This window comes from Anas platyrhynchos, chromosome 1, assembly GCF_047663525.1.
Source record: "Anas platyrhynchos isolate ZD024472 breed Pekin duck chromosome 1, IASCAAS_PekinDuck_T2T, whole genome shotgun sequence".
Lineage (NCBI taxonomy): Eukaryota > Metazoa > Chordata > Aves > Anseriformes > Anatidae > Anas > Anas platyrhynchos.
In genome coordinates this window covers 153588370-153613239 of record NC_092587.1, presented here as the reverse complement: position 1 = coordinate 153613239, position 24870 = coordinate 153588370, and the positions used below count along the sequence as shown (strand labels likewise).

At 35.6% G+C, this 24870-nt stretch overlaps 1 protein-coding gene across 2 annotated transcripts in view; it reads right to left on the bottom strand.

Moving 5' to 3' along the window:
- UGGT2 (UDP-glucose glycoprotein glucosyltransferase 2) overlaps positions 1–24870 on the bottom strand; it is an 86248-nt gene that overhangs the window by 53827 nt on the left and 7551 nt on the right. For both annotated transcript variants that reach the window (XM_038177664.2, XM_072032453.1), the window contains exons 3-11: positions 22862–22992; positions 22008–22120; positions 17643–17817; positions 15909–16005; positions 14774–14852; positions 13129–13229; positions 9222–9321; positions 4737–4797; positions 55–146 (exon numbers count right to left, since the gene is read on the bottom strand). In XM_038177664.2, coding sequence (XP_038033592.2) covers positions 55–146; positions 4737–4797; positions 9222–9321; positions 13129–13229; positions 14774–14852; positions 15909–16005; positions 17643–17817; positions 22008–22120; positions 22862–22992 — 949 coding nt within the window. The remainder of the gene's footprint in view (positions 1–54; positions 147–4736; positions 4798–9221; positions 9322–13128; positions 13230–14773; positions 14853–15908; positions 16006–17642; positions 17818–22007; positions 22121–22861; positions 22993–24870) is intronic.

Here is a 24870-nt window from a genome sequence, read left to right as displayed (position 1 = left end):
AGCTCCAGAATTATTAGTAATTCTGTAATTTTCAAGCCAAACATACCCTCTTACCTAAATGGATCATGAAAATCTAGGTCAATATGAAGGCCATTTAGAAATAAACGTGCTTCTCCGGGTTGGATTCCAAGTGTTTCATGAAGATGCTTAAAAATAAAAAGCATTGCTATCTTATTTAGACATGTGTAAACACTAACATACATATGCACACACATATACAAAACTGTATGCAATCCTACAAAACAGACACATCAAATCTCTTCAGTATAATTTCTTCTCTTATCTCAATGTTATTAGTAAAAATATTGAAAGCATACTTCTACAGGTGTTAACACACTGTCAATTAAAACAGTTGTATAAGCCCTCCCAGTGTACAAGGTATAGACAATGGCACATTCTCAGTGTCTGCCAACAGAAAGTGAAAATACACACAAATACCAAATGATGGCTCATAATTTTTTGAAAAAGTACCCCCACAACATTTCTCCTGCAAATACTTTAATGTCCAAACAAAAAGTAAATGGAGGACCAACACGTCCTTCACTAGCTTTCTTAATACCTAAAAATCTTGCACAATTCCAAAAATGTTCAGTAGCAATTCTTCAGGGAAGGTAGAAAAGACAGGATAGAAACATACAATCTCATTTAACAAAGAGATCTTGAAAAGACCGTAAATCAGAAAGGGACAGCATATCCCTGCTTTGCAAAGAGAAAAACCACAAAAATCAAACAAACACAAGATGAAGGAAGTATTTAGTGAGTAAGGACTGCCTTATCATTTTTTCTCAGAGAGCAGTGAGGCACCACACTGTTCAAACTATCGACAGTGGCTGTAGCAAGATAAGTAACAGGAGCAAGAACAGCAGTTTATTCCAACTAACACCATGAGGAGCTGTCAGATTTCCAGATCTGTCTTAATTCCCAACAGAGGACTAGAAAGCGTTGTAAGTATGCAAGGAAAAAAAAAAAAAACAAAACACACACACAAAACAAACAAACAAAATAAAAGAGACTTTTTTTTTCTCATTTAATTCTCGCTTATTGAACAAAACAGTGAACAAAAAATGCAGTTTCAACAAAAGCACACTTAAAGCAAGCAACTCGGGCTGTGTGTATGACTTCGCTTATGAGATTGCCTCTGAACTAATGAGAGAAAAATCAGGAAAATATTGAAAGCTGTAAAGCTTATGCAACCATTAAAACAAGACCGAGAAGTAGTAGCTGGTGTCTGACATTTACATTTTTCCTAGCTTCACATAAAATTAAATACCCTCCCAAAGTCTCACTTCCACTCTGCACTAAGCAGAGAAGCAAAGTCCTGGATAGACCTGAAATATTCCTGTAGTTAGCGAATCTAACTCTGACCATGATTTTAATACCACGGTTGTACCACAAAGTGCTGTGACTGCAGAAAATTCCCCATTAATACCACTTGACTCAGGGAGTGAACAGCAAATATAAGCAGAATTCCAGCCTTGCAAAATCTTACTAGCATCTTTCAGGGCCCTTACTCAGATCTTGTGAGAAAAGCCAGGCAGTGAGAACAGGCCCTTTCCCTGAAGCCCTGAAATCACCGTTTAGGCTAAGAGATCTCATACCGTGACTGAAAGCTTACTGGTCATCCCTATAAGCCCAGATACTCAAAAAAAGAGATGCTGATAAGATTGCAACTGCCTGATATAGGTCATACAAGAATTGATGCTAACTGAAACAAATGCAAGAACAAAGATAAAAGAATCAGCCAACAGGTATTGCAATGGGATTCTACATGTTTACAAATCCTTTGGTACTGTAGGACAAAAACTGGGCTGATTCAGAGCTGAGACACATTACACATCTTTGGTAATAGGCATTTGATTATTCAGAAGTTCATCCATTTGCCTTAACAACTTTGATGGAAGCAGTATTTAGACACCTAAGACTAGAATTTACTGCTAATAATACTCACACAGTATTTTGTTGCTAAACTGTCAGCAAATTATTGCACTGGAAGTTTTGAGATGTGTTTAATGAGATTTTCTTTTTTGTTTTACCCATAGCAGTTCTTTGTCTATTTTTTAGTTGGATATCAACTCATTACATCTAAATCATCACATGCCTTTCAACTTTTAATACCTTTATTTCCTCCCGTTACATTTCCTATTCAACTTTCATTATCTTGAGAGGGAATCACTCAGCTACACACAGCATGAGATCATATCTCTCCTGCTGCTAGATGGATGCACTGCAGTTCAAGAATGCACATGCCAATTTATTGTGCTCTAGCAGCAGTGTTCAGGAAGTTTCCCTACTTTTATTCAACAGATTTTGGTTTTTAGCTGTCTAAAGACCTGTAGGATATAGTATATGAAACTTAAATTTAGGTGCCTTAAATCGTGTTATAGTTAATGCATTCAATCCAGTCTATGGAATCATGCCAGTGGTTCAGCTGACCAACCACAAAGATATCCAATGTCATTTGAGGCACTGAAAAGTCTCAGGATAAGGCTTCTGACCTGGAAAATACAAATCAGGCAGAAGGGAATGGATGTCCCCATGGCCGTGTTCACCAGACCTGTGTGGCTATTACGGATACCCCCTGACATGGCAAATGACATCAGAAATCCAGGTTTAGGCAACTCAGTCACATCCCACAGAACAACCACTGAGGGAGAAAAATTGTTTTTGATGTACATGGACTACAGCTTCATTTTTTTAAGAGGAGTTTAGATACATATACGGATGTGCCTAAATGCAGGTATCTTTATTTCAATCCAAGTCTTCATTATTTTGCCTAGTCCTTATCTTTTGTAATAATAGCCATTTTAATTCCTGATATACTTTTTATGTGTTTTGGAGCAGAGTAGTTTTTGCTTAAGAAGTTGTTTTTGTTTTTTGTGTTTACAGAGCTTTAATTGAAGCAAGATATTTTAAAGACCATACCAAGCAACAAGGAAGGACCTGATTTTAACACTCATATACTCTGGAGAAACTATGATCATCAGAGCTGTTTTGTTTTGTCCTGACTACAAGCTTAACAACAATGAGATATAGAAAAATGTATTTCTTAGATGTATACAGAAAGCAATGAAGCAGGGTACAGATATTGATTCACTGCCTTGTGGAGAAACCATGGCACTTCTCACCAGAGCAAGAAGCAAGAAGTCTCCACAGTGCATTCAGAGATCTCTGCAAAAACACTGAAGTGCATCATCTACTCAAGAACCAAACAAGCACCTAGCACAAAAGAAAGCTGAAGGGCCCAAGGTGATCTGCTGGGATATGCGAATCGTATTTTCAATGCACCGATCCCATGTGCAATCATCTGTTGACAAAACCACTACCATCTACTGACACAATTGTTTGTGCAACGCTTGAGTCTGCCACTATTTGGGCAGGAATACTTAAGACCAGAAAGTCTTACATTAGTTTTGCATGGTGGAGAGCTCTAACACATTAATGTGAAATGTAGCTGGAGTGGAGGCTCCTTATGAGAAGACTGCATCAGTGGGCTTCACAGCACAACAGGGACATGGTTCATTTTCACTTTTTTGGAAGGTGGAGGAAACTGGAAAGGCATTCCCCTAGAGACAGTAGTCTTGGCAAGACAAAGACCAGAATGGATATAAAGCAAAATGATACACAGAGATGTTAAAAAAGTACAAGAGTGCTTTAAGTAAAAAAGTAAGAAACCCCATCACAGTAGTGGTTGGTCAGTCTTAGCATCATACAAAAATACATATTCTGACAAACGCATGAGTCGCAGACTGAAAATCAGGAGAATGCTGCCTACTCAGAACTTAACCTGCACGTGCCAGAAGTCAGATTTTTCAAAACCAGCTACAGGGTTTGCTCACTACACTTCCTCTTTGACAGGAAACAGCCACTTGTAGGAAGGCCTACTACTCGAGCACAGACATTGGCAATATCTGTCACGCCAACAGCAATGGCAACTAAAAACTGGGTAATAAATACTAATCTAAAGGAAGATTGAGGACAATGCCATGGAAGTACTATTCATGTCAAAGGAACATTTACATGGTCTAGTGATATAGACACAAATAGATCTTAATAGATTCATTTAAAAACACAATGATGCTGATCTTCGACCTGCCATTTCAGGAGACCAGTCCTAAAAGCACAGTAGCTAATATTTAACACTTAAGTGAAACAACAAATTCAATCTCTGAGCTCAGACAGAAAATGCATTTGTCAGGAAATCTCTACAGTGCAAAGTGACACTTTAGCACTGGTTGAAGTGACCAGCCAAAAACACAAGAGCAACGCCGCTTCATGTGATACTAAGCACAAAAGATGCAATGCAGCAAGGATGAAAATAAATCTACCTACTATACACAATGTTCAAAATATCTTGCAGAAGAGTTGCATGCATGATTCTGGTAAAATGGAAAGCCCAAAACTAGCATGTCCTGACCATAACATAAACAGCAGGCCTACATTCAACACCAAGCTCTATAAAAGATTAACTGTTATCTTGCTTTCACAGTATACTATTTAAGACTGAACACAACACTCCAGAACAATAGTTTTTTCTTGCCTAATTCTGTAAAGCAAAAAGAGGGAAAGAGAAAAGTACCAAGAACAGCAAAAAATAAAACAAAATAAAACAAGCAAACAAAAAACATTAACCATTTTGCTCTGAAAGAAACCATGTGAAAGCTGCTGCACTATTACAAATCTCCGAACTCTGTAATATGACAGTAACCGAAATGGGTACTGGAAGAAATAAAACAAACCTTCTGATTTTCTTCTATTTCATTTCTCATTTGCTTGTCTACTGGCACTCTGGTCAACGATCTGTAAAAATGAAATATTGGTATCACTCAACCACTGTATTTTTAAAACTATATTAAACAATTTGAAACGTATTATTTTAATATGGTATCTAATGCACTGTAATTGAAAATGCTATAAGTAAGACTTAGAGAGTAATGCATAGTGTCATAAATGTTTTATTTTCAAAACAAATATCTTTTCTAGTACTCTAGTAAACCTAAATTTCAAGTTTATGTTAAGTTTTGTTGAAGAAATATTATCAGCATTTATTTTTATTATTATTTTTTTTTACAACTCTCAATTTTTCCTCTTGCTTTTCTGGAAATTAGCATGTATATTACAAAAAAAGGAAGTTGTTTGAATATCTAAACTATTGCCTAAATAAACATCGTAACTGTATCTTTTAAGTTGATGTTAATACCTCTATGCTATTCAACCTTAGAGCACAGGTGGCCAAGGACACAATTTGATGCTTTTGAAGTCAGTTTCCTTAGTCATTCTACCTTTTAAGTGATAATCCATTGATTTATCATTTTTACTTTTCAAGAACATTGTAAAAAGACTATTTTGACTATTTTACCTTCATCTGCCACAATGTCTTGTATGTAAAGTTTATAACTATTAGGCTTGGGTAAAATACACCCAGAGGCAAATTAATTTCACCATGCTTTATGAAACCCCTAACTATACTACCCTAAATCTGATTCCCCCAACGAATGCCAAAATAAATACTCTATTGTCCACATTTTTTCACCAAAGAAAAACGATTATAATTATATGTGTTTTAGCAAATCTGTATGGGACAAAGAAAAATTGAAGTCATCTTAAACCTGGAAGTTAACTAAACAAACTAAGAATTATCTACTAACTCAACTTCAAATATTATGGCAGTAAAATAGCTATTTAATAACATAGCCATTCACTTCCCTCCCAAAAGCAAAATGGCTTAGAATAGACCTTGCTAATAAATTCCACATACTTTTCACAGTATGTCAGAAATAAGATGCAAAATCTGTTTACTTTAAACAAATATTCACGTTTTCCAGGTTATCAAAGGGACTTTTTGTTAAGTGCAAACAACATGATCTCCAAGCTTTGTTTATAAATATTACAAAATTCATCACAGCTTCTCCTTCTTAATGTAAATACCTTTTTCCATCCACCCCCTGTACATATTCTGGCAGGTTATTTTTGTCACTGCAAAGCAGTGCATGATTTCAGAGCATGCAATGAAATGGCAAGAGAGGGTCAAGAAGGAGCTGTATTTAAACAAGCCTATACTTGGTGTATTTTCCTTAGCTCAAAATTGGCTCAAAATGGGAAAGCTGAAACTCAAACTGTGATCTCAAAGACAGTGCTACAAAATAGATCAGATGCATTATTATCAGTAATCACCAGTGGACAAGCTTAATGACTTGCTTATAACTTTTATTTTGCTAAATTCAACATAATTTTTAGTAGGGTCTGCAACTCTCAGAATCAGTGCTTCATCTGCATAAACTGATGATAAAAACTACAAAGATAAAAAGGAGAAACATAAAAGATGAATGTGAAAATAATAAAAAGCAGAAAGGACAAGACAAAGCGGGCCAAACATTAACAAGGAAGTAAAATAATGGCCAGCGCAAGATCAACTTTACTGCTAATTATTTTTATAGTAAACAAACCAATATGCACACTGGAACAGGCTCCCCAGGGAAGTGGTCACTGCACCGAGCCTGACTGAATTTAAGAAGAGATTGGACTGTGCACTTAGTCACATGGTCTGAACTTTTGGGTAGACCTGTGCGGTGTCAAGAGTTGGACTTGATGATCCTTAAGGGTCCCTTCCAACTCAGGATATTCTATGATTCTATGTTTAGAAACATTAACCAGCTCCTCAGCTGTATATGACAGTTCATGTTGCAGGATTCTTGCAAGATTTTAGGGAGAAAGTGTGGTAAGTGTAAGGGACAATACCACATCAAGAGGCAATGGCACAACCTGGAACACAGGAGGCTCCTGCTGGACATCAGGCAGCACTTGTGTGCTGTGTGGGTGATGGAGCACTGGCACAAGTTGTCCTGAATGGTGGTGGAGATCTCCTTAGAGATCTTCAAAAGCCACCTGGACATGGTCCTGGGCAACCTGCTCTGGGTGGCCCTGCTGTAGCAGGGGTTGGACCAGATGGCCTCCAGAGGTGCCTTCCAGCCTCAGTCATTCTGTCTTGGCCAGTCATCGAGAAGAACACCCTATGAACTTGAGGTAGCAAGTAAAAGTACTTGTGAAAGACATTTGTGTGTTTTGAGTTCAGTCATCTGTTCAGAGCTTCACTAAGTTTTATGCATTGTTTTTCAAAATAGTCACTGATAAGGACTCACCAACCAGAAAAGTTTTACCATCTGAAAGTAAATGGATTCTAATGATCGTTCTACATGTCACAGGAATGTTCTCGCATGCCTCTAAGGTTGAAATATTTTCTATCAGATAATATATGCATCTTAATTCTTACGTGAAAGAACACGTAGCTATACAGTACTGCATATCAGGGAAAAAAAGGAAATCTTGCACATGTTCATAATGTTAACGCTCATGAATTATGAATGAATAGCAAAAAACTTGAGTATTATAATACTTACTTCTGCATTCCTACATAGCATATATTCATGACCACCATTTATAAAAAATCAAAGCTGAAAAATATCTTATAAAATATTATCAAAATGTCAACATGAAATATATTAGTTGTTACAGTGTCTACATCTGATGACATTTTGTAAAATCCCCCTCAGACTAACCTTTTCAAATGAAAATACTATGACACAAAAATGTAGGTAATAAACTATGAAGTGAAAGAAACTCCCAGAGGAATGCTATATTAATTTGTTATGATCTAAAGAATCCTTCAATTCTTAAGGAGGATATATTTAATTTTTATTTTCATAACTATAGTTCTAGATATTTATACAGCATTTTCAAACCAAAATTTGCATAATGAAAAAATGGTTGCTTTCATATCTAAATGTAAACGGTTCTGAAACAGTATTATTATAATACTCAGTTATCTATCTAAGGTAATTAAGTAATATATTTTCATCTCCCTTTTTATTTTTAGTTTTATTTTTAACTAGTATTTCTGATTCTACAGGTTAAGTGTGATTAGATTACTGGGGAAATACATGTTGCATATCATTTTTAGACAATGGCCCTTTGGTTTAAAATTCTTGTGAATGCAGACCTACGAACTTTTAAAATTATTTAAATATTTGTAATGTCCCATGTTAAAAATAACAGAAGAAATTATGCAGAGCAGGAACTACAACTCCTCTTTTAGTAGTTTTAAAGTCTTCCTATACTTTTAACCAGAAAAATAAAAATAAAATATTTGTAAATTCTGCTCTAGTGCCACAACTGCATGTCAGGAATTGGAGTAGGATGTAACAACTTAATGACTTTTGAAATCAGTGACTTAAATGTCACCTGGAATACTTTGAAATGACTTTTTTTCCTGTCATTTAAAGAACAGAACTGGCTTTGCAGTTCAACATTATGTACATTTCCATTATTTTGTAATAAAAAGATGTATTTTCTGATTGCTAATCTAAGTGTAAACTTGTACCTTATCATTTAATAATAATTATGTTTCAGGCATTTTAAAACTTTTTTTCTTTCTTGAAACAAAATGCAGTTTTTCCATTACAGTGTTGATTTTCACTAACAGATAATCAGAGATGATAATGAAACATAACGATAATTAAACAAGAGTTGTAGAATATGAAAGCACACTGAGTTAAGAACCATATTTAGCATCATATTTAATTCAGTAATTCAAGCAAATACTGCTGATAGGATTACGTGAAGAACTTATTAAATGTAAAGGAAAACATTTCTCAATTGCAGTACAATTGGCTTACAGGAAGGGCAATCTTTAATATTAGTACAAAGGGAAATGTTATTAATTTACTTAGCATTTACCTTGATATTCTGTTAACTGATCTGTTATGGGAGACAGATCTTCCCCAGTAAGAACCCTAACATACAGTAGCCACAGTTGTATCTTACCAGCAGTGTTGTGCTTTGAGCTAGTTTGTGTAGATCCCCTATGAAATTAACAAAATTTTGCCTCTTTTGACTGCAAGTAGATTTGCTATTAATTCAACAGAACTTTGCACCTGGGAAAATATAATTCCAGAAAAGCCCAGAGGACTAGGTTTTCAATAATAAGTGCCTGAAGGATTAGGATGCCTTCATGGCATCTCATGCATCAGATGGGAAACATTTAAGAGACCAATCATGAGCTCTCCCAGGAGTTATTATCTACTCAATTAAATTGTCTGGAATCCATCTAGTGAGCTGTAAAACATGAATATCTGACTGCAGGATTTGGCTGTAAATCTGTATTATTGTCATTAAATTCAAACACAAACATAAACACAGTATTTGAAAAACAAGTATAAATATCATACCTGGCTCTTATTGGGAAGTTCTGAGCTATGTCTTTCATCACCTTTAAGGCATCATAAGCAGGGGTAGACATAATTCGAGCAGCTGCTTGAAAACTAAGATCTGAAAAAAAAAAACAGTTTGGAAATATCAATAGTGCCTACAACCAGAAAACCTTTCCATACACACACATTATATTTTTTTATGCCTCAATTAGACATTATAAAAGATTATGAAGTAACATTATTAAGGTTGAAAAGACAGGCCCTTGAGAAGCTGGAAATACTAAAATCAGGGCTTCTCATACAATTTCTGCTTGGCTATCTTGAGCATATTGTACATGTAATTTCTAAGTTTTACAAAAACATATGGAAAAAAAATAGACAATGAATCACATGCTACTGTACTAGTATCACAAGTGTATGATGCTGAAACCTAGACACAGACCAACCCACAGCAGCCTGTAACTGCAGCTAAGAAAAAGATCCTTCCAGCTCCAGGACTTCACAGGATTTTCTGGGTGCAGATATAATAAATCTAAGAAGGCTGTATTAAGCAGGTAAGATGTACAAACATCAAGAGTTTGCAACATTTTCTCAGGAACATAATACTGAGACTCCTGAAACAAGGACTGACTGTGAAAATTCAGTTCTTGTAAGTATCTAGGGCAATTTTTAAAGGGGATATCCTTTTTTCCCTCTACTCTCTTTCTTAGAATGAAGCAACTTTGCATATAGAAGGATGTTTTATAATTCATGTACCTAACTTGGGTGTGACACTTCCTAGCACGTAAGACTGGGAAAAAAACCACAACAATTTTGACACTGATAGGTAAGGGAAATAATACACTAGGTGCTTCCATCTACTTTGGATATACTGTGACTAACAGCCTCAGAGTAATAATGCTTTTTCCCATTATTTGTTAGTTAGTTGAGATGCCTGAACAGAAACTGAAGGCCTCAGACGACTCAGTTTGAGGAAAGTGGACGCCACATATAGTAAAAAGAGCTAGGCACAAAGTCATTGAGGCTGCTGCCCTGCAGAACTCTGCACCATCTTTCTGAAGCAGGCAGGAATTAAAAAGCAGCCCGAAGAAAAGAGGACAGCGTGCATTTCAAGTTAGCCTGATATAAGATATATCTTGTTTAGGAAAAAAAAAAAAAAAAAAAAAAAGTGAGTTTGAGAGGTGGATTGTTAACTAGAAATTTCTTAATACTTAAAACAATGCTTCCAATAATGAGATCACTGTTTTCAGAAAGAGTGTTTCACATCTCTTTCCAGAGCCACATAAGCTGTGATCAGGTGAGGCAATACCTAGTTGCTACTGTTACTACACATAGTGATGGCTCACCTGTTGTGCACTTAGGACTTGCACTGAAAAGACCATAGCATACGTCTTTAAAAATTACTAGCAATTTCCATCTAATGCTGAACAGCTTAGAGCACAAATTTTCAAATCCCACTGAGGAAAGCGGGTATGTCTTTGTACCTTCCTGGTTATCTCTGGTCTGGGATGTGCACTTGCAGACCTCCCTGTTGTGGTACTCAACACAGCTGAGACAGCAGTGTAGGGCACCTTGGGAAAAGAAGATCCTGAGCTTAAAGCAAACCTCAAAGTATGCTTTGAAAGCTAATGAAGCACTAGGGAGTGAGAGGCTATTCACACAGATAAAAGAATGAGTTATTAAAGAGAATACCAAATTGATACCCTGCACATCATTCTTCATTATGAATAGTAAATCTAATTACTTATCTAAAACATACAGCTCTTAAATTGGATTCTTGAATGGTGTTTAGGGTCACTTTATTAATAGAAGTATGCCCCTATAGCTGAGGGAGTTTTAGTTAAATTTGGCTAGATTTTTACTTGGAGGCTGGCTAAAGGAAATTAGAGAGTAGCTGAGCTACTAACACAGCCTGTATAATTAGTCATGGAGAATGAACAATAGAAAGTAGTCATGTCAGGATTAAAAGCATCAAAACACTTGCACCAGAACTTAGTAGCATGCTTTAATGGTGGACTTGTCAGTAGTGAGTTAAAGGTTGGAACAGATGATCTTAGAGGTCTTTTCCAACCCAAATGACTATGATTCTACCTGAAAAGGCGCTGAATGTACTCACGTACTGTCAGTTCCTTTGGCACCGAACAAACAGCATCCATCCCAGTGCTTGACTACTTTCAACACCTGTATGAACTGGCTGCTTGGGGTGCAGAGCCAATTTAATTTCTATTTATATAGCCCTGATACCACAGAAAAGACCACCACTAAGTACAGATCTTATACTGGCTTTTGAAGGTAGGCAGTAAAGGGATCAAAGCTTCACTGCTGTTTCTGCTTGAACATCAATAGAGTAGTATTTGATCATGTTGAACTTTTTAACCAGACAAAAAGAGAATTTTCTTTTTATTTGCACAGTAGATTTCTCTGGAATTAATTATTATTATTATTATTATTATTATTATTATTATTATTATTATTATTATTATTAACCAAAATAAATCCTATAACTGAAGGGGAGTTCTTTGGTATAAGACTGCAAGCAAACTAAAAATTATCTTAAATAGCCATTTTCAGACTGCATATGGCTAACAATCCCCATAACAGAATCTTCCTGAAAGGAAACTGGAGAACAGATGATTGCTCAGTCTCCTTCACTAGTATGAAGGCAAATCATTTTTGATTCAGTTGTTGTTTAACAGTGAAGTACAGGTAAAATGTAGTTGCTGAAACTTAAGTGTCATGACATTTTAGGGACCTCAGAGTAAGCACCTTGGCAAACTTTCCTCTCACCATTTGAGCCACTGCAGAACATCTGCACAGAGACCTACAGGACAGGCCTAACTACCTGGATGAGGTTAGATTCCTTAGGGTATCTAACAGCTACCCATAGTTGAAGACATGCATCCCACCCAGGACAGCAGAAATGTGGGAAATAGCACAGAAAAAAAAAAAAAAAAAAAAATAGCACTCATGGAAGATACAGCTTCACACTTCAAAATTTCTTCCAAATCTTCCTTTTCTGATTTGTTTTAAATGCAAATGTATTCAGAAAGATGAAATATTATCAATATATTGTTTCCATTGGCATATTAAGATGTCTTTTAGGAGCAATTACATTAACATATAAAACAATAATGACGAAAATGGGCACAATATTCTCATTTTTAAAAGTATTTGCATACTTTCAATTAAAAAAAAAGCTCTAAGCTTTGCTGTCATCTTCTTTCACACTCGGCATGGGAGAGGTCTGATAGAAATAGTTTATGTGCTACAATGACACTACCTCGTAATCATAATGCATGGTGCATTCTGAGAAATAATAGGGCAAAAATCACCATTTCAGACGGATTTATAATTCTCTTCTACAGCTACAGAATGTCCTCTTGTAGGTCATCAGCACAGGCACTGCTCAGAAATCATCATCTCTGTATTGCTCTCCTTTGCTACACAAAAGTTTTTTAAAGCATGTTCTTTTATCTCACGTTATATTAAAAATGTATGTGTGTCAACTCCACCACACTGATAAAAAATAGAATTTATAAATGAAAGAAAGCAAAATGTCTTAACTGGTATTTCTTCCATGGTCATGTCAAAACATTATTTTTTTGCCTGACCCCTCACGTACAACCCTGAAACTAAATTTAATATCTTAGATAACACATCAGGCAGAAAACGGTGCAATTTAACTTCCGTCTTTAAAATCAATAAAGCTAGTTCTGATTCTCCATCATATGAAATGACTTCAATGTTCCTTCAATTTCTCTCACATAATACTAGGAGAAGATACGAACATGTTCTCTTTAAATACTTGATTTTTATTGTTTTTATGAAACTATATGTCTCTTTTTAAAACAGCTTTTATTTTAATGGTGATACATCAAAGGAAAACTGAGAGTACCATGCTAATTCAGAAAAATGCAATACATACCTTGTAACTCCCAAACCTTCAGCGGTTCCATGTTGTTAGTAGTTTCAATTAGATGCTTTTTAAACTCTTTCAGATTATTTTTCAGATCAGGATGCATCTGTCTATACCAAAACATTTTAAAAATGAAGACAAATTAATGACATCCAGAAATGCCTGCTTTTATCTAGCGTATTACACACAGCTGTAGCACTATATCGTTATGTTATCAAGCAAGAATTAAATTTTTCATTCATTCTCAAAACACAAATGAGGATTTGGGATGCGAAAAGGGTGATTTGTGAGGACTAAAAGCCTGTTAATTGCAAGGAAGAGTTCAATTGGTTTGTAGTGATCTATCTTAAACCCTGTCACAAATATCTTGATGGAATAAATGAACTCAAAGTCTAAATAATATTGACACAATGCAGCTGTAAACAGCAGTAAACTTAAAGTTGTTATAAGCTCTACAGTTAGTTTACTATAGCATATTGCATGCTTAATTAAATAGTAACTATACTATATATGAACTGTAACTGTAAAATAACAGAGCTTGTTGTATTACCCATGAAATATATAAGCAAGCTATTGTTTGTATGGAATGAGAACGCCTAGTTAGAGACCGCTTTTTATAAATTAACATCACTGACAAAATCAAGGTGCTGAGCACAAAAATCACTGGTCAGGCTTGAAGAAGAGCACAGTGCCCAAAACCTTGGATATCTTTTTCCAAAAGATAATTGGGCAAAGAAGTTTTGAGGGGAAAGACTTCTTTCCCCTCAAAGACAAGACAAAGAAAGACAAGACACCCTCCAATAGCAAACAATTTCCATTAGACTTTTAAAGACTCTTCTACAAGAAATACAGAACAAGAAGCAAACAGCAGCTAAAAACAGACATTTAAAACATTAAGACTATTTTCCATAATATTTCATATTTCACTGTAGATACAAGGAAGTTTCACAAGGAATTCCTTCCCCTCCCGCCCCCCACAATTTTTAGCTGTTGGATTATTTCTATCATCAAAGGGATGCTGCCTTTTATCGGAAAAGGGAAAAAAAATCACATATCAAGACTGTTGTTCTGGCATTAAAATACAATCCAGGTTCCTCAAAGAAAGAATACCCACATGAAAAGGGAAGTAAAGACAGAAAATTCCCTTTTTACATACTTGTAACACAGTTCTAGAAATGACAAACTAAGAAGACACTAACAACAATCATATCTTCCTCAAAATATTGCTCCTTAAACCCAAGAAATGAGTAACTATTCATCTTGAAAACACCTTATGTGGCTACAGTGCATGGCTTGCTATTTGTTTTGATCTGTAATTATCTGAAAACAGAAATAGCAGCAACCGTTTCCCGTAGGATACCATGTTGACATGTTTGTATCTAAGTTTTTGTGGCTGTTGCTCAGAGCAAATTTTTTACTTAAAAACAAACAAACAAACAAAAAGCAAACAAACAAAAAACAAACCCCACAACTGTATAAATTCTAAGAGAATTAGAAATCAAAAAGCAATAATTGAAATGAAATGGATAAGCAACTGTTTAGCAAATATAGTCATTTGCAACATAAATCTCACTTCTTCTATAAAAGACTTGAATTTTGGTTCAGGTTCCAGAAAAAAAATGCAAAAGTTTAATTATATCTTATGTCAACTCACGTTAACTTGTGGAAAAGAAATCCTTGGACATCACTTTCTTCATCATCGTCATCTTCCTCTTTCTGTGTGTCATTTGATCCTGAACATGCAGCACATATAAGCAATACACAAGAAAGTTACCGAAGTATCCTGCTATATAATTCCTATAAATTATAAAACTGTTAACAGAAATATGCAATCTGAAAGTTGTCATTCCCAGATGTAATTTCAATTAGATTTATATCTTTGCATTCACATTTTGGCATCAGAATGAATCACTTTACAGAACTTAGCAACAGTGGAATTATTTTTAAAATATAATTCATCTGATGTTTACAATTTCAATATAAATTGCTATGGTTAAATAGTTCACTTTCCAAAATAGCCATCTCTCAGTTTGATTAAGTGGGAAACTCTTATCAGCCAACTAATACCAGATTTATGCTTGAAAAACATGATGCCTTTAAAGTGCTTGAACCTCCAACTAGCATTTGATGCAAGTGAGAGATTTGTTTATTTCCTTTAAAAAAAATAAAACTATTTTTGAAGGGGCTCCAAGGCTATTAAACCATAGTCTTGCCAAAGCATAGATAACTATAAGTTTCTTTAAATCTTGCAAATCTCCACACGAAGTAATTTCTCTGTGTCAGAATGCTACAGCTTCTATTTTCTGTGGTGTATGTCTCATTTCAACATGTAGGAACATATACTGGCAACAAATTTTATGATCCTATAGAAGAATGTAAAGTTATTTTTAAAATTAGAAAAATTAGAAACAAATTCAGGAAAAAAAGCAACCGCAAAACACTCGTGTAGTTATTGTGATAACTGCCATACTAGAGATGCCAACAAATATAAAATAATTGAAGAACAAAGGTTAAACAATCTTATACTTATTGAAAGGAGAAGAATAGTTTACATTCTGAAGTACAGCCACAGATAACAATAATTATAGGTTAAGTAATGAACTATGTTCTAAGCAGAGTTGTTCACAAATGATCCCATGCATTTTAATGTCTTAGTTCTTAATGTCCAAGAATTCCTTGTGCAAAAATAAAGTACAACTTTCAAAATACTACTGACTTCATAGCTAAAGATATTTATATATTTTCATAGTAACTCCAATAAGATACCATAAATGTAAAAAACAACGTACCTTTAACCTGTGTATCATCTACTGCTTTGTATTCTGTGCTCTTTATTGCAAGTTCTACACCATATCCAGATAAATACATTTTCCTGGAACTTGGTTTCTGTTGGAAAATATTATTTTAACAGAACAAAAACAAAACTTTAAAAACTTTAGATTTACAATACGCAGTACTGTAACTTTAACATGTTATGCCAATAGTAACTTAATCTTTCAATATATGATTCAAAACATGAAATACAACATCAAGCAAAATAAAAGTCATGCAAGGCATATTGTCAACCCACTGAGGAGGTGTGTAACAGAAAGTAAGAACTTCTTTTATCTCCTGTAGAATACAGAAAGGCTGTCAAAATAGTAATTCCTTCACATAATATTAGAAGGATTAGAACAGCAGAGCTGGTAGCACCCTATACAATTAATTACCGATGCTTAACAATTCACATTTTAAACAATTCTTATATCCTTTTAAATTTGCCAGACTTTAGAATGTTAGGAGGAAAGTATGCATCAGGCTGATACCTTCCAAAAGCTTTGTTGAAAGAGTCAATCACTTTCTATAAGGAAGATTAAGAATTATTATTAAGGTATCACTGCTAAAAATGCGTTGCCAATTTTATTAATAAGATCAAATGTTTCTAACTTTGGAGTGGAAGTCTGACATTCAACAGAGTAATTACTCATATGTGAAAAAAATGCCCTATTTTGCCCAAAATGCAAAAAATTCCCTTCCCAAAATGCAATTTGTACACGTGCAGCAACAATATCTTGAAAGCCTTTCAGCTTTAGTTTACAGTTTCCAAGAATTATTTTGTATTGAGACACCTCCAGCCCCCACTGAAAATCCCAGCATGATTGAGGTTTTCTCTGTTGGTTTTCTAAGCAAATCTCAACACAGAGAGAGGCTGCAGTGTCAGTAGTACTGGGAAAAAAAAAAAAAAAAAAAAAAAAAAAGACCACAGAAAGGCTGTGTACCTCGTTTACTCTCAATACTCCCTCTTCTGGCATTTAATGAAAAAATGGAGGGAAAATCAGTCTCCATGGGAGAGGAGCAAGGACCATGGAGACCACAGGTATTTAGTTGGGAAAAAAAAGTGCAAAAAAGAAGAACTGAAAGTTCAGTAAAAACTACAGCCCTTACAACTTAGAATTTAAGACTGACTTCCTCCAATTCTCTATTTCATTCCCATAAGCAAACAGCTCTGAAAGTTAATCTGCAAACTAAAAATCTCATTTCCCTGAAATGCCTGGTCTACATAAATCACAGCAACCTCTTACTGCATCAGATTATTCTTGCATTAGCTGCACTATTTAAGAGCTGTACTTTGAATATGAATTACAAAAACCTTCTGAGAATCAAAACAAGGAGACAACATAACTCCATGTACTGGTATGTGTCTTGCACTGTCACGTTTCAGGGAGTAAGTTAGGGAAAACATTCAGTAAAATGTTTAAACGTTAAATGTTTAAAATACTGACACCGTGGAATGCAAATGCCACAAAAGTGACAGCCTATGCTATTGTACTACAAAGAACATGAGTTTATACTTAGATTATGTAAATTTACACATAATTAATTATGATTAATATTACTTATTGATTATTGATTAATAATTGTGATTAATATTAACACACGATTTAGGCAAATTCAAAAACAAATGTATAACGCATGTTGTGTCAAGAAAAATAAATATACACTACTAACAGTTTATTGAATCAATGTTAACTTGAACTGCATACCTGAACATAATGTCGGAGAACGTAAACAATTTCCTCCTTTTGCGCCTTCTCAGACAAAATCTTGTGGAATTTAACAAAGTCTTTTGTACCTATTTCTGCATAAAGAATAACCACTGGGCCATCCTCTTTGAGAGTCGGGAATTTATGATCTCCCTTGAAAAGATATGGCCTGGGTCTGGTTTCAGAAACAAATAAATGTGTTACAATATATGCAAAAGTGAAATAAAAACTGGCACTTTTTGTACTTCAAAATTGAAAAACAAGTAAGGGCTTATATGCTAGAGGTGTACAAGCCATGTAAAAATAATCACAAAATAACCACAGTTGCTCACAAAAGGACTTACAAAACCGATTTTCAAACGAAAGTCTCAAAAAATGAAAAATCAGCATCAACTATAAATAATTTCAGTGCATTATATCAAATTGAAACATCAGCAAAATAAAAAGCAGAGACATTTTGGGCAACAAACAATTACAGCTAGAACCTTTCAAATAAAATGACACTGTATCTGTTAGAGATGTACACAGCAATCGGTGAGTAACAGCACAGTAGAGGGATATTCAGTGAAGTTTGAGAAAGCTGCTCACACATATGGAAACTAAGTGGGGTTATGCTTCACTTCCAGCATCAAGCTCGTGTAATTTAGCTAATTTTGCAAATTTTGATTGCACCTACCCTCCTCATTCAAGGCCATGACGCTTCCTACACCTGCAATAAATGAATTCTTAGATGACTGCAAACATCTTTTGAACAAATAGGGAAAAGGTGGAAAAGTAACAGGCAAATACAACTATTCTCAAGGTGCTAATTATTGACGAGTACATTTATTTTTTAAAGTTGCCTTTGTATAGTCACAGTGGAAGAATCAATAAACTCTTTCCAAACCTCTCCAAGGCAAGCTCAGAAACTCTAACCCAACTTACCCTGCACAAATGTGTTCCCTGTAGCTACACACTCATTCAAAAGTCATACTGCAAAGTTGTGAGCAGAACTCCACATGCCACAGCTTCTGTGATGCAAAGGTTAGGAATATCTTCTATATAAAATCACGGAATAATTTACATTGGGAGGGATCTTTGGATTAATCTGCTTCAATCCCTCACTCAAACTGGGGACAATTTGTATGAGCTTGCTCAGAGCCTTTACATCAACATCCTGTGTAAGCTTGGTAGGTATGCAATCGGAGACCACATTTGCAAGGCAGACACAAAAGGAGGGGCCTGGCTTGAGAATCAACTTGGGTGAATGCAGCCATGTGTTGCAAAAATATCAGGTAAGCTTTCTCATGCTCATCACGGGACAGGACAGACAATGTTTCAGATTCCTGAAAAAGATGACACCTACAATTCTTCAATAAGTTCAAGAGCAGATGCAGATTTGCCCCTGCTGAAAGCTTACATACGGGATGTGACGTCTGAAACGTCTCATACCCAGAGAGACAACTGCCAGTCATTTATAGGACACTGAAAACCTGAATCAAGGGAGCATCTCTTTTCTTAACCAGTCACTTAGGAGAATGAATCATGATCTCAAGAAGTACCAGCTGCTGTCGTGACTTTCCTGAATACTGACGGCCTCTAAGAAAGCATTTCACATGATAATGACCAAGCTTCACTAAAAACTTAAGTGCTGCATTGAAATAACACAGCATTGGGCTACCATAATCACCTGGAAATTCATAATTAAAGCATTCAGCCCTTGCTAATCCGAGGTAAGCCTCCGTTTTCTGTTTTGCTTTGACACTGAACAGCAGTGAGGAAGAATCGATTCTCTTACTGCTCAAAGCTAATACATTTATTGACATGCGTGATTCCGTGAGAAGGCTGCCTGAAAGGGAAGAAGCAGCAGTTAAGCAGACAAAACTGATAAAACAATACATAGATGTGGAGTCCAGCACTCGTTAACCAGTTACTAGGGTAGTGAAGGCGGCTATGTGCTTGCCTAGGCAGATCCAAAACAGTATGTGTGACTCTCATCAGGTGTCAGCTTTTGGCAGCAAGAGCCCTAGAAATCCAAGTGTTGTTTTCAAGATATGCCATCGCCACCATTTTAGCACTCAAGATCTTCCTTTCAATGGTCCACAGCCCGAGAGCAGCCCATTACAACTACTTCCTACTGGAGCCATGCAGCCCATTGCCACGTAACTGAAACAGACCAAATCACGGCAGCTGCTGCAGAAAGGAATGGCTGAAGCAAAATTTGATCTTGACATGCAGACCTTGTCCATTTGGGCTCTCCTGAGTCCAAACTGCCTGAGACTTCCTGGATCTCAGGCTGAGCTGATGGATCTGCACAAAATAATGCCGCAGACTCTTCTTTCTCTGCCACCGAGATTTGAAACTATGATCCCTAAAAATAGAATATTTCTTAGTGTTCCCGTTCAATACTGGGAACTTAATGACACAACTGAAAGCCTAGCTTAAGCCTGGCTTAATTGGAAGATTCACAACAGACAATACCCCCCGAAATAAAATACAAAGGAAAACAGATTGAAATAAGAACGGAAGGAGCATAGATTAATAAACCAAAAACATCACTTTCCATGAAAGTCACAAGAAAAAGAATGACTGATTTAGAGGAACCAGCAGTGAGATTGTTCCATATACCATGATGTACACCATACAGAAAAGGGAGAGAAAGTAGCACAGCCCTACCTGTATCACTTAGGCTATAAGTCTCCAGCACAAGTGACTGAGCATACGCTACCCAGAGTCTATTGTTTCCATATTGAAAGCAATATGGAACAATTACTTGGTAGGGAACATATTTTTCTTAAAGTCTAGCTCCAGGAACTGTAAATATTGGAGTGACTCATCTATTTTTGGGCTAGGTATAAGGAGAGGAAGTTTAACAAGATTTTGTTGTTAAAGATTTTGTTGAAGGTTGTAATGTGACTTGTACACAAAAAAACTACCCAAAACAGAAAAACAATTTAATACAAAAAACTTCAGTTTTCCTGTGAGTTTTTAAAATTAATTTAATAATTCGTAGCAGTCTAACTCTTTCAATTCTGAATACTTTATGATTCTTTTGTTTAGTATCCTGATTTTCCAGAATCATGTCAGTTTGAGAAAAATATCTCCAGAAAGAAGAATGTGCCAAATCCGCTTTAAAGGAGAAGTATATTGTTACAGAAGAATAGTATATTCAGGCATTGTGGTAAAATGTTAAGGTCTCATAATGTTTTAATAGATCACCAGAAGAATTCAAATCATTTAAAAAGCTCAAATATAATACAAATAATTTATGTAAGAAAATGAGAGACATTTGTTACGCAGAACATAACAGTTAAAAATGGGACACTGCAGATGAGACAGTAAAATCTTTATGCAAAAACCTTGGTTATTGACTAAGTAAAGGACAATGATTCAGTAGGTTGTAATTATATCAATGACTTAGACAATACCATAAATCACACACATAGAACATAAGCCTGTTTTTAGAGGCAACCAGCACCAAAAAGACAAATTTCATTCTTTTCCCCCAGTTTATATTTGATAGAAAGAAAAATCCAAGTGTTACGGCCTACTAAATCATCTTTTCATAGTAGTCTTTCTACTTATCTCCGTGAAGTGGCTGAGGGCATGAACACGAATGTATATCATGATAACCTTGACCATTGCAGGATGAAAAAATGAAAAAACAAACAAACAAAAAACAAAAACAAACCCTACATGAAGGTTTTGAAAAAATATAATTCTGTTTTTATAAAGGTTAAATATTTTGCTTTCGTTATTTCTGTTATTGTTTGTTATTTTGATAGGTTCTATATATTTTATCTCAAAACCCAAACTCATTCTGGACAGATGGTAGTTTCCACAGGACAAAAGCTGCTTAAAGTCTTGATAGATTTAAAGTCTAACACAAGGTAAAGAAAGTTATGCCATCTGTGGTAGACTTTTCTTCCACTCCTACATTCTGGAAACCCTCAAATGCATTGGCATTGACAACATAGAAAGGTCTGTCAGTTGAAGTACAGACTCTGATGCATAAAATGGTAAGCTGTTACAGAAAGAACACTCTAAACTTCACTATTCCATACCAGAAAAATTGAAGAAATACAAAATTATCCATGGGGTTAGAGGAGCAAAGCTCTATGGTTTTGTTTTAGAAGGCTATTTTGATTCATAATTGATGAATTTCTGTAACAGAAAGTGTTTAAAATATTTCAAAACCAAAAGTAACTGTTTAAAAATAATGTATACTTTAAATGGGTATGTCTTTAAATATGCAGTAAACCGGGATTTATGGGCTTGTTAACATCAAGTATGTAGAATGCAAAATTCCAAAATACTATATGTGCTATAAAACATTTACTTCTTTATTAAACTATTTTTCCTCTTAAAACAGATCATTAAATTTACCTCTTAGTAGCCTTCTTCAGAAGCTTTTTTATTTCATTAATCTTACAGGTGTGCTTCTCATGGATAACCACAAATGCACTGCAGCCTTCTGGTGGAGGTTCATCAGCTGCAATCTAATATTTCAACAATTATACTTAACCAGAATACTTTGATTGCACTTCAACTTAAACTCACATCCCTTTGATTAAAATAACTCCACAGCTGCCATTGAGTTTTGTTTCTAATTAAGCCCATTCAAAGTTGTGTACATGTGAAAATAGTAATGGAAAATATTAAAAGATTGAGACCTTATAACCTTTGTAAGAGTTAGTCTATCAAATAAAGTTATGTTCCAGAAATCTCAGGTCCCTTTATGTTCTATAAAATGGTTCTGAGAAATATCCTCCACAAGCTTAAATCACAGACTATACTCTGAGGCATTTTTAATTTTAGCTGCTATCAGTATTTGACTATTCTATCTTTCAACTTCTGAAATACTATAATGAGAGAGAAGAGAAGTCCACCAAATAACAGATCTAAATGTCTTGAAGATACAAGAAATTTCCTTCTTTGGGAATGTCTGAATTCACAAAGGAAAATTTAAAGCAATGCGAAACAAACAAACCAACCCACAGCTGAGTTTTAAGAAAGAACAAACTATCCATATACAACTATCCAAATAATTAAACACAAAGATTTTTTCCTCACAATAAAACTAGCTTATAAAACATCACATCCTACCTTTTATAATTTGTATCAGGGTTGACTACAAAAAACACCTGCATGTATATTACTGAATTGTAATAAATATTATTTACTCTGAAGCCAAAATACCACATCAATCATTTACCAAATATATCAGATAATATACTCACCTGCTGAAACATCTGAACAGTTGGAGAATATGCCCGTATGGAAAGTGCAAACTTCAACAGATTGATTTGCAAATTGGATAAAAATTGTCCTGCTTTCTTCAAGATTAAATTGTAGTAAGAATGCTCTGAATCTGTTGAAGAAAAAAAATACAAAGTTTTTGTATTTAGCCTCTAATGGTGTGGCTTACCTATCTGTGTTAACATAGTATTTGCATATTATGCTAGCACTGACAGGCAGTTCAGAAGTCTTCAGTGTTGTCCACCAACAAATTGTTTTCTTTACCTAAAAATTATCAAGGCCTAATGTAACACAAATGAATTAAAAGTGAGCAGAATAGCACTGGTTAACATCAAGTCATTTTCAGCAATAAAAAAATCTACTCAATACAGTAATACCTCTTTGCAGTCCCATATGGAAAGTCTTGAACAGAGCTTAATATTTCAAGCTTATGCTAGCCTTTTAATGCAAATTTTTAAGGTTATGTTCAACCAGCGTTATTTTTAAAATTATTTCCTCACATTTAGTCTTGGACCACTCCAATCATTCAGTTTACATCCATAAAGCTCTTCTACTGGCAACATTCTTTGGTCTACTCTCACATACCCCATTTCTTCCCTGGAAATGCATTATTAACAAGAGTACGAGAAGGGATACAAGTGAAACAGTTTCCCATCCCCTACCCCTCCCAGCAATCTCACCTTCTCAAAGCCAAAATTAGGACTCTGAGTAAGAATGGAAGGTGGATGGAGTATGGGAACAATGGAAGTTATAATAAAGAACTGTGGTGTTAAATAAAGAGTGTCCATTTATTCTTCAGGTGGAAAAACCATAGAATCACAGTATGGTTTGGGTTGGAAGGGACCTCAAAGACCATCTAGTTCCAATCCCTCTGCCATGGCCAGGGACACCTCCCATCACCTCAGGCTGCCCAAAGCCCCATCCAGCCTGGCCTTGAGCACCTCCAGGGATGAGGCACCCACAGCTTCTCTGGGCAGCCTGTGCCAGGGCCTCACCACCCTAAGAGTGAAGAATTTCTCTATAATATCTAATCTAAATCTATTCTCTTTCAGTTTAAAACTGTTAAACCTAATCCTGTTCCTACACTCCCTGATGAAGAGTCCTTCCCCATCTTTCCTTGCAGGCCCCATTTAAGTATTGGAAGGCTGCTCTAAGGTCTTCTATGAGCCCTCTGAACATCCTCATGGACTTCCTTGGACTTGCCAACAGGCCCATGTCCTTTTTATGTTGGGGGGGCCCAGGAGCTGAACACAGTACTCTATATGGGATCCAGGAGTGGAGTAAAGGGGAAGAATCACCTCCTCAGCCTGCTAGCTACACTTCTTTTGATGCAGCCCAGGACACGGTTGACTTTCTGGGCTGCACATAAATATTCTCATGCTTTCCTTAGGCATGTCAGTGGAAGAAGCCTAATTACTCTTTTATCAAATTGAGAAAAATGCCAGTATCTGTTAAGGAGTTTAAGGAATAATGCATCAAAAGTCTGAACAGGGCCAAGTTTTCTACGTTGCTGTATATGATATTCTTGAACACAAAGTTGAGGAACCAAAGCTTTTACCATAACAAACATTGTGCACCATCGCTGTTGTAGAGGTTGGTCTTCCACAGTAGGAACAGCTGAAACATGCACAAAGTAGTCCAGAATGGACACTGTGGTGAAAAAAAATCTAAGTAATCAGCATGTATTTTACTTACATGAATAGAATGTAAAATGCAGTGATTCAGGATCTTTTTCACCTAAAATTCAAATATTCTCCTATAAAGTTGAAAATTTGCAGCAAAGAGAAAGCAAGTTGAGGGGGTAAACCATTGTAGCTGTCCAGCTTAAATTTACCTATGTTGTTGGTCAACATCTTAATTTAAAAGTGTTTCTTCTGTGAAAGTGGAATGATTGTCCCCCCTCTAGGGGTCCAAAGTGGAACCACGCTAGACCACATACCATAACCCTAGAGGCCATGGTTTTGGAATTATCCATCAACTGAGGCCAACT